Source organism: Cucurbita maxima, unplaced genomic scaffold, assembly GCF_002738345.1.
Source record: "Cucurbita maxima cultivar Rimu unplaced genomic scaffold, Cmax_1.0 Cma_Scf00031, whole genome shotgun sequence".
In the NCBI taxonomy this organism is placed as follows: domain Eukaryota; kingdom Viridiplantae; phylum Streptophyta; class Magnoliopsida; order Cucurbitales; family Cucurbitaceae; genus Cucurbita; species Cucurbita maxima.
Window position 1 is genome coordinate 454700 of NW_019272047.1, and position 9988 is coordinate 464687.

The 9988-nt window shown below is 31.9% G+C and overlaps 1 protein-coding gene across 2 annotated transcripts in view; it reads left to right on the plus strand.

The window, feature by feature from the left end:
* The first annotated feature begins 1081 nt into the window (after positions 1-1081).
* LOC111466514 (THO complex subunit 1) overlaps positions 1082-9988 on the plus strand; it is a 13198-nt gene continuing 4291 nt past the window's right edge. For both annotated transcript variants that reach the window (XM_023111194.1, XM_023111193.1), the window contains exons 1-15: positions 1082-1248; positions 1908-1991; positions 2866-2940; positions 3919-4012; positions 5411-5556; positions 5673-5744; positions 6636-6708; positions 6811-6876; positions 7054-7100; positions 7542-7613; positions 7764-7889; positions 8005-8070; positions 8161-8202; positions 8747-8863; positions 8942-9024. In XM_023111194.1, the coding sequence (XP_022966962.1) occupies positions 1246-1248; positions 1908-1991; positions 2866-2940; positions 3919-4012; positions 5411-5556; positions 5673-5744; positions 6636-6708; positions 6811-6876; positions 7054-7100; positions 7542-7613; positions 7764-7889; positions 8005-8070; positions 8161-8202; positions 8747-8863; positions 8942-9024 (1166 nt within the window). In that variant the 5' untranslated portion in view covers positions 1082-1245. The remainder of the gene's footprint in view (positions 1249-1907; positions 1992-2865; positions 2941-3918; positions 4013-5410; positions 5557-5672; positions 5745-6635; positions 6709-6810; positions 6877-7053; positions 7101-7541; positions 7614-7763; positions 7890-8004; positions 8071-8160; positions 8203-8746; positions 8864-8941; positions 9025-9988) is intronic.

The following is a 9988-nucleotide window of genomic DNA, read 5'->3' on the forward strand; positions in this document are numbered from 1 at the left end:
TATATGCAGTTAGACAAAACCAAGACTTTGATCATGTACTTGTTGAGGAACAAGTTGACGACTCACAGGCAGTGGCTTGGTTAAGGGAATCCATCGGAGCCATAGTGAAACCTAATCTTTGTGGGACCTTATAGACCTGAACCTGGGTGATCAATCCATGACTAAAATGAAGTTTGGGTAAAAATAATCGACTAATGTTGAAGAACCAGTGACGAGTAGTGGTTAGACGTGAAATACCACTCGAATCCAGAGCTAGCTAACACTCCATGAAATGCATTGAGGCGTTAAAATTCCTACACCGAGCTAAATAAATTCTTGCTTTTGATTGACCATAACAATTGTAACAATAAACAACGAACGGCTTAAACACAAAACTCGTCATCTAAGTGTAAATTTGGCTGAATATTATTATTATTATTATTTTAAACAAGCCACTAGCATGTTCGAGTTACGTTTTAATTTAAAAGATTATTTTAAAAGTCAACGCTATAATTATTTATAAAATTATAAAAATAAATTAATTAAATTATATCAATCATATTAAATCCGATTATTGTACTAATTACAAATAAATTTGTGTAAAATTATATTAAAATCATTTATTTGAGAATAATTATTAATGTTGATAGCTAAACAAACTAAATAACTGCTTATTATTTATAGTATACATATTAACGGATAAAAATTAAATTAAAGTTGAAGGCATATTATTATTTTATTAATAAATTATTATAAATCTATAAGTATCTCATTTAATATAATTTTTTATATGATGCAATATTTAATTTTTCAAATATAAATTAGACTAACTATTTATTATTAAATGTTTATATAATTTTATTAAAAAGATAATTATTAAAATTTATTATAAAATAAACTAGAAAAGCTTATAAAACTAAAATTAATTTAATAAAATTAAATGGAGTTATAATAACATTTACCATATAATATACAGTTATTTAATTCTTAAATATTTTATTTACATATTTTTTTCGACATCTTAAACAAAGCATATTTAAAAATTTAAAATTTTGAGAAACTATAATTTATGCTAAATTTATAAATTAAAAAGAAAATTCAATAAGAAATTTGCGAAAGAAAGCTTTCATCGCGTTCTCTTCGTTCATAGGAGAGGACTTCGAAGCTCGGCCGACACTGAGAGTCGACGTGTTTTCTGCCAGCTGATGATTCAGTCTCCCGAACGCATAGGAATCATTCGGAAGTTCCAATTTCTGAATCCTCGTCATGGTAAACTTACATTCTACGAGCCTGGATTTGTTCTTAAGGTCTTTGTTCTAGTGTAAATTGTAGCGCGGGATTCTTCAGCCCTTTTAGCGGTCTGGATGGCAATGGCTAGTCTTTAGAACGTATCACTCTCAATTTTTCTTTGAAATTATTGTTTAGTAAGGCACGGAAATGTTTGTTTCAATTGATGATTGTGAGTGGAGGGTTTTCTGGTTCGGGAGATTACATGTTATTAGCTGTTAGGATTGTCTCGTACGGGTTTCGAACTTCTTTTATGGTTAACCGGAAATTTTTATTTTGAATGCGAGGTGAGGAAACGTGATTTTCCATGTTTATACTGTTTGAAGTTCATAGCCAGGCTGTAATAGATAAAATTTCAGTTGAAAAGCTGAAGTTCTAGATTCCTTTACTTTCAAATAGGGCAGAGTACTAAGAAAATTGAATAGTCTGGCTGTAATTGATTATATCAGCTGCAAACAATCGATTCTTTTAGCGGAACAATTCGATCCGTGTTTGGTGATATAGGAACTTAAGATGAATTTATTAGTATTTGGGCATGTTGATCCAGAAACTATTCAAATCAATTCTGGTCTTGTATGAATATGTATATATTTTAATACATTGTTCTCCAAGCATCATGCAGCTGTGTTCTTATTTTCCAGGAAGAGTTCCGGAAAGCCATATTACAAACGGCGCCACCAGAAAATTTTGCTCTGCAGACAGTTCAAGATGTTATCAAACCTCAGGTAGCTACGCTAAAACGTTGGACTAATTGTATGGCATTAAAATAACACCTCACAAGTTCATATGGACTTCATTGAGTATTGAATGTTTTAAAGTCAGATGGAAAGTGCAAGTTTGACCAATAAATTTAAAGTTGAAAAGTTTTTTGGTTTTTTGGGGGGTGAGGGTTCTGTTCTAGTTTGATTCTTCTCATTGGATCATTATTATCACTATATATAAGAGACTGAAGGGATTTAATGATTGAAAGAATATACACACAAAAAAGAAGAGAAGGCTGGGGACAAGGCATCTCCACTGGCCTCCCAGCACTCAAGAATTAGGGCTTACAAAATGGCCCATCCTCAATAAGGATACTCAAGAATGGTGGCTTCCTTCCCTCCTTGTCATTTTCCTGCAAGAAATCATTTTTGTTTCTCCCAGAAAAATTCTTGTTAGAGTTGACTGACCCCATGGGAGCATGAGGCCCTCTCCACTTGAATGGTTAATCTAGTAGCCTAATGACCTCGTTTTGAGAACCATTCTTTTGATCAATAGACATTCTAAAAGTGAGGACTTATGAATTTTTAAGCTTGGCATCATATTTTCTAAATATCTAGAACAAAGTCTTTTAACTTGAGAGAGCATGTTGGATGAAGTTTGGTCTTTGGCTAGTTCAAGGCCTATTTTTTGGCGTCCATTTCTAAGGAGTTACTATCGTTCATTACTAGTTTAAAGTTTTCGTGTAGGCTTATTTTGTTTTGGTTTTGAATTTGTAGGTCCCTTTATATATGTTCGTTGATTTAAAATGAAAGTTTTGTTTATTGGTTGCAAAAAAAAAACGATTTCCCTTTAGATCTTTCTTTAACTTAGTTTAATCCTTTATTTTTCATATGACAGAAGCTCACAAAATTGGCACAAGATGAAAATCAGTTGCTGGAGAATATTCTAAGGCGATTACTTCAAGAATTGGTGGTAAGCTAAATTTTGGAGCTTGTTTAATTGAGTGGTTAAAGGAGATCTTGAAATCTAGAAGTATGCTCTGTTTTCTTGTTAATCTAGCAATCTCGGGAGGTCTTACTATATAGAAATTGAAATTATGTAAATTACATACACAACAGTTTGTCCCATAATTAAGACTTTTTTTTTTTAATTTGTTATTTATTTTTTATGTAAATATCTAGTGATTTAAAAAAATTTCAAATCCTAAACCATGGGAGAGTCAACATAGAGGAGGTACAAAGAAGGCCTCCTAATACGGCTCTTAGCTTATTGTGTTGTATTGTTTGCAATAAGAATGGGAAAGCCAGGACCATTTATTCATCCTTTGTCAATATAGTAATTTCTGCTGGATAGCCTTGTTTTGCAAATTAAACATGGGTCATGTCAATCATATTATGCCTAAGAAAACTTGTATGATTGTTTCGGGCCACAAGTTGAGAAGGCAGGCAAAAGCATTTGGCTGAGTGCAGAAAAGTCTTTGGGAGCTGCTCTGGAATGAAGCAATCGGATTATTTGAGAAATCTAGAGATGGAAGGATACTCTGTGTTTGTTTTGTGTGTGATTATATAGTTTTATAACGGACAATATTTTGTTAAAAAAGGAAGGTTGATTAATTATTCTAGGTTTCTTTTAACATCTGGACATTAACACTAAGGAATAAAACCAATTTCTTTTACTTGGCACTTCAAGTTCAAACTTTCAAAAAGAAACAGTTTTTGTTCATTATGGACACGTCTTTCTTGTCTCCATCCTTATATTAAATGGAATATTTATCAGTTTCTCTTGAAATAAAAGTGGAAATGATAAGAGAATAATAGCAGAAAGCATTGGTCGGGATGAGTGTTTTATAGTGTTTCTAGATTTCAAATGTGGATACCATTCTTCTGCCTCGCATTTATATTTTCTAGTATTGTTGGAGGTAAGTCTATTTTCAACTGGATATTCGTGCAGTCATCTGCAGCTCAGTCAGCGGAGCCAATAATGCAGTATGGGATGTCTATTGATGACAATGAAACTGCTCAGGGTCATATTCCGCGTCTTCTAGGTATTACATTATTTTAGACTCAAACTTTTTGTTGTAACCTAAAGATCTAATTTTCATTTATTTTTCTGATAGGAAATAATATTTATAGATATGATTTTGATTTTTTTATGATATGATTTATTAATTATTGTGTATTTAAAAGAAGTAGCAGATTTTAATTGCTGATTTTTTTCTATTCTAAAAGATAGATATCTGAGAATCACAAAAACAGATAGACGATGGCAAGGATGTGTTTTTTTTTTCCTTCCTAAAAAACCACTTCACACGATAAAGAAAAAAAAGTACAAGAAGGCCATAAAAATGTAGAAGCGTGAAAATGGTGTTCTTTCATTACCAAACAATTTTTTGATCCTCTTCCGTGCATGTCCAAACTAGGTTGAGAGTTATTATTTGCCCTCCATCATAATTCACTTGGTATTTGGCCACTAGATGATTCTTTGTTCTCTCTGGTTAGTGTGTATCCATTATTTATTAAAAGTGAGGGTACCTTGAACATGGATTGTTAAGGCTTATTTCTGTACAAGCAATTCATAACTTTTAAAGATAGTTAAGTCTTCCGATTTTTCCTTAAAAAAAGACACATATTTCAACAATAATTATGATATGATGCAAGTAATGAAACCAAGATTTCAAGATCTCAAGATCTTCAAACTGCAATTTAGAGTCCAAGAAGCCATGCAATGTTCGCCATTCCTTGGTTCATATCATGAATAAATGCTTATTATGTACTTTAATTTCCATTGGAACATGGGTGTATCAGTGCAAAACATCAGCGCTTAATGGCATTTTTGTCCTCTAGGATTTTCCTTGCAGAAATTGTTAATTATGTTGTTCGCTAACAACACATCCTTCACAAACTTCTCATGGAGCTTTCATCGGTGGAGGACCAAGCACCATAATTTTCCACCTCTTGAAGTTTAGATGATCATAGGAAAAATGCCCAAGCCATTCAACATCCTTCCATTTTGTGTGGAAGCATGAATGAGTGATCTTATGTAGATAAATTGAGAACCTACCATGAATCGTCGTGTTAGCTTGGCAATTAGCCCAATGTGCATCATGATTTTGACATACTCCACCCTTAACAAAATCTTATATGTTCCTATCAGGAAAACACGATCTTATATGCTTGAGCACCTGTACTCCATATCTTGAATCCTGTTTCTTTAAATCCTTAATTTTCAAGACTGATAGCTGGATTGAGATGAAATTTTTGAACATTAATGGATGCATCTTTATTTGGAATTGTCAACAATTATGTAGTTTTGACCATGTATATTGCTTGTAGTCTGAAGGTTTTACTGCATTGGGACTGCACTAATGATGAAAATGTTTGTATCTAATCCTTCAACATTCGGTCCCATTTTAATTACTTTAATGTTTTCATTCTTGCCTTAGACATTGTTCTCTATCTTTGTGAGAAAGAGCATGTCGAAGGAGGTATGATATTCCAGCTGTTGGAGGATCTGACTGAAATGTCAACATTGAGGAACTGCAAAGATATTTTTGGTTACATTGAGAGTAAACAAGATATATTGGGAAAGGTTTCCTCTTGTACTGAAATACAACTTTTCCATTTTTCTTTGAAGTAAATTTTAAACTTCCAGATATTCTTTGTCCCTTTATTTGCTTTGAAATGGCATGGCTCTTTTGTACACAGCAAGAGCTTTTTGCTCGTGGAAAACTTGTCATGTTGAGAACGTGCAATCAATTGCTTCGCCGTCTATCAAAGGTACTAAATTGTATTGCAATTGCATTATTTTTAATCTTTGAAGTCTCATTTTGAAAATTTTCTAGTGGTTCACATGCACAGAACTTGAGGAAGAAGTTCTTTTCTTTTCTCCTTCTCTCCTTTTCTTTTTTAAGACGCAAGAACAAACATTTAATTGGTTTCTTGAGACTTCTCAACTCATCCCTCCCAACTAATCCGATTTGTGTGAACAAATTGTAAATTCAAAACCTGGAAACCGAACAAGTGCCATGAAACTTCGTTAATTTTAGCTTTCTCTGGGAGGGGATTTTCTCTTTCCCCTGCCAGTTAGTTATATCTTCTTTCCATGTATATACTCTCGAGTTTCGTATTTAAAAAAAAAAAAAAAAGAACTTAGCTCATTTGAACACCTCCTACTAATATTTTGCCTATTTTTTAAAAAATCTGCTATTTCTTTCCAACCAAACACTCCACAAAGTAGTTTTAGCAGCATTGACACCTAGTTTTAGCACCTTGTTAAGTTAGTGATGAATGGTAGTGACAGTTCTCCGCTATCAGATATTAACTATAACATCCTTGTGGGATACAATCTGGGAAATGTAATTGGTTGCCATCAGAACAAGCGAACAGGATGATGATTAGACCAAAAAATGGAGCATGAAAATATTTCAATACAAAATTAATTCTAGTCTATAGATTGTTAAACTTATCCTTTAGGTCAACTTATATTTATTTGCTCATATATATTTTTTTTAACTTTTATTTATATGTAGGAAAATTTCTGTTCTCTTTGATTAATGGTCACCGCTTCTTATCAGAAAAATACTTTTCCAATCAGCAGTATAGTTGAGCCATCTCTCTCTCTTTTACAAAAGAACTAATTATGGTACAAATTTCTCGATTTTAATTTAGGCAAGTGATGTGGTGTTTTGTGGACGCATTCTGATGTTTCTAGCACATTTTTTCCCTTTATCTGAACGTTCTGGTATGTATTTCAGAACCCATCTTCATTTTGTAATGTTATTATTTTTTTTAATATTTATTGAATATTTTTCATATATATTGTTCTCTGGATCTATTGTTGCAGCTGTGAATATAAAAGGAGTGTTCAACACCTCCAATGAAACAAAATATGAGAAAGAACCCCCAGATGGTATGCTATTGCAGCATTTAATCTTTTCTTTAATGGCAATATTCTTTCCATTCTAGAAAATCAAAGTACTAGAGTTTCTTTTGCTCCTTTCATGCTTTTATTTATTTATCTATTATTTTTATTATTTTAAATTTACATTAACATTCAAGCGTGTGATATTTCATTTCTTTGTTTCAGGCTTTTCTATTGATTTCAACTTTTACAAGACCTTTTGGAGTTTACAGGTAATGTTGGAACATAAAGTGGTGGTCAGTGGGTTTTTTTTGTCATTTGTTTGAAGATTGCCTCTCATCTTTCAAGTAGAGTCTGGAAGTCCAATCCAGATAGAATTTCTGACAACCTTTTGACTAAATGACTAATTGATAATCTTTTAAAGTTCTCTTGGTAAATACTAAGAGTATTGGCCTTGTAATGTTAGTTTATTTATCCTTTGAATTTTGATTGAACCAACATCCTTTTTTTTAAACAAATTAAATAATTATGATTTCTTTTAAAGGTATGTACATAATTCACAATGATCTAATTAATTTCATTCCGATAATATTACTATCTTACAGTTTCATCTTATTATAAAATTTCAGCTGCTAATGCAATTATTTTTGTGAAATTTAACTGTCTCAATTCTTGGGTAATCGTAACAAAATTTGATGTGTATTCTTGTCCAGGAATACTTCTGTAATCCTGCCTCCCTTACTCTTGCTTCAACAAAGTGGCAAAAGTTCACATCGAGTTTAGCGGTAAACCTTTTTGTTCTTGTCTATTTAGTTTCTTACTAATGTAGAATTAGCTCGTGTTTTTTTTTTAAAACTTGTGGATTGTGATACGTTTTAGTTTTCAAATACATATATCTGATAAAGTGCATTTATTTTGGATTTTGAAACATAAAGGTTGTGTTGAATACCTTTGATGCACAACCTTTGTCCGATGAAGAGGGAGATGCTAACATGTTGGAGGAGGAGTCAGCAACCTTCAGCATAAAATATCTTACTAGTAGTAAACTGATGGGTTTAGAAGTAAGTTTGATCTATAGATCATATGAATACTAAAGTTTTAAAATTTTTACTTGTCAGGCAACTAGCTTGGCTGTGTCTCCATTTTCTATTTCCCTTCTTTTTTTGTGTGTTGCAGTTAAAGGATCCAAGTTTTCGACGCCACGTTCTTGTGCAGTGCCTTATATTGTTTGATTATCTAAAGGTAGTTTATACAGTATGTTCTAAAATTCTTATGCAGAATTAGTTTTCGATAAGTTTGCAGTAGTTCTAATTAGTATTTTTCTTGTTCTAGGCCCCAGGAAAGAATGAGAAAGATGTTCCATCTGAAACCATGGTTAGTAACATATGCTATTTTTAAGCAGTTCTACCCTTTCCACTATCTTGCAAACCTTACTTGAATCTTAAATTACAAATTTCTCTTGTTGATTCTTGCCTTCTGAACAATTTCTTGAATATTTAATTTTTTTTTAAAAAATTAGAAACCATTCCAAGTTAAATGCTATTTTGTTTTGTTTTTCACCCCCATTTACCAGCCAACAAAATCTCTGATGAAGTGTGTATTTTTCCATGAGAACTTTTCAACATCAATGTCTGAGGCGTTGAGAAATATCAATTTTTTTTTCCTTTTTTATAATTATTATGGTTAATGGAAAGGTGACAGCTAGATGCTGATACTGAATTGGTTAAAGGAACATCAAAATTTTTATTTTATTTTTTCCTTTTGATTCATTTCTTCTAACATAAAATGGTTGGATACTTTTCCTATACCTCCTGTTTATTTCCTGTCAAAATTTATTATTATTCCTTCTTAAATGTTTTTTCTAAATGCATTACTGTATGCCTTTTTTTTAAAAAAAAAAAAAATTTTAAAATTTTAGAGAGAAGAAATTAAATCTTGCGAGGAGCGTGTGAAGAAGTTGCTTGAGGTGACACCGCCAAGAGGGAAAGAATTTCTTCAGAAGATTGAGCATATATTAGAACGTGAAAATAATTGGGTGAGTCCTGCTTATCATATTCTTGTTTTCTGCAATAACCATTTTATAGCTTAAATGTTATCCCAAATGTACTTGTAGGTGTGGTGGAAACGTGATGGTTGCCCTCCTTTTGAAAAGCAACCAATTGAAAAGAAAACCACCCATGATGCAACTAAAAAACGGTATGGCTTATAGTCAATGGGCTTAATACACTCAAATATTGGGAAGTAGTGGAACCAAGTCTTAATTTTGTGCGGGCTAAATATTATATAATACAAAGGTTTCATTTTCAAAATCAGATCAGTTGTCAGTGTTTGTAAGTCGAAATTACGAAACAGTTGAGGGGACAAAATATTGAATGCTATTTGTTTAAAATAAGTTATTTATTCTCTATTTTTCTATAAAACTTACTTGGGCTGTCTCATAAAAATCAAATTATTTCTGTCGTGAAAGTTAGAAGGGTTGGTGTATGATCAAACCACAGCACGAGTCATGAAGGAAAAAAGAAAAAATTGTTGCTTAGATGTAGATGACAGGAATAGTAATTTAGTTTAATTTTTCTATTTCTCTTCCTAAGTTTTTTATTCTTTCATACAAGAGCGAATCATAGGGATTGCCTCTTTATTTTCTTAAACAATCGTGGAGTCTAGGTTGACTTATTTGCATCTCAACAAATTTTGCAAGACCATTACACGACATTACAAATTTTGATGGTGAGAAACTTTTAGAAGTTCAATATTTTGTGGATGATCATTAAAGTTTGTAACACGACATTGGATGCATTTCAATTTGCAACTTGCTGGTTTAATTAGGAGGTTATATTGCTAGAGGTTGGGTTTGTTTTGTTAAACGTTTTCATGACATTCCATATTTCTCAATTTACAAGATTGAATGTGTATTTGGAAGCGGAACAACTACGGGCTTTTCCTTTTGGATGTAGGATGTTCAGTCTTACTTATTGCTGTAAACGGTTCTTTACATGTATGTATACATGTTATGTTTGAATGAATAGGTTGGTTCTTGGTTGATCCTTTTCAAATGATAAAGAATGCTAAATATTAAGAATTAAGGTTGATTGTTGTTGTTTTCTTCTTATTCTTTTTTTTTTTTTTTTTTTTTTTTTTTTTTTTTTTTTTTTTTTTTTTT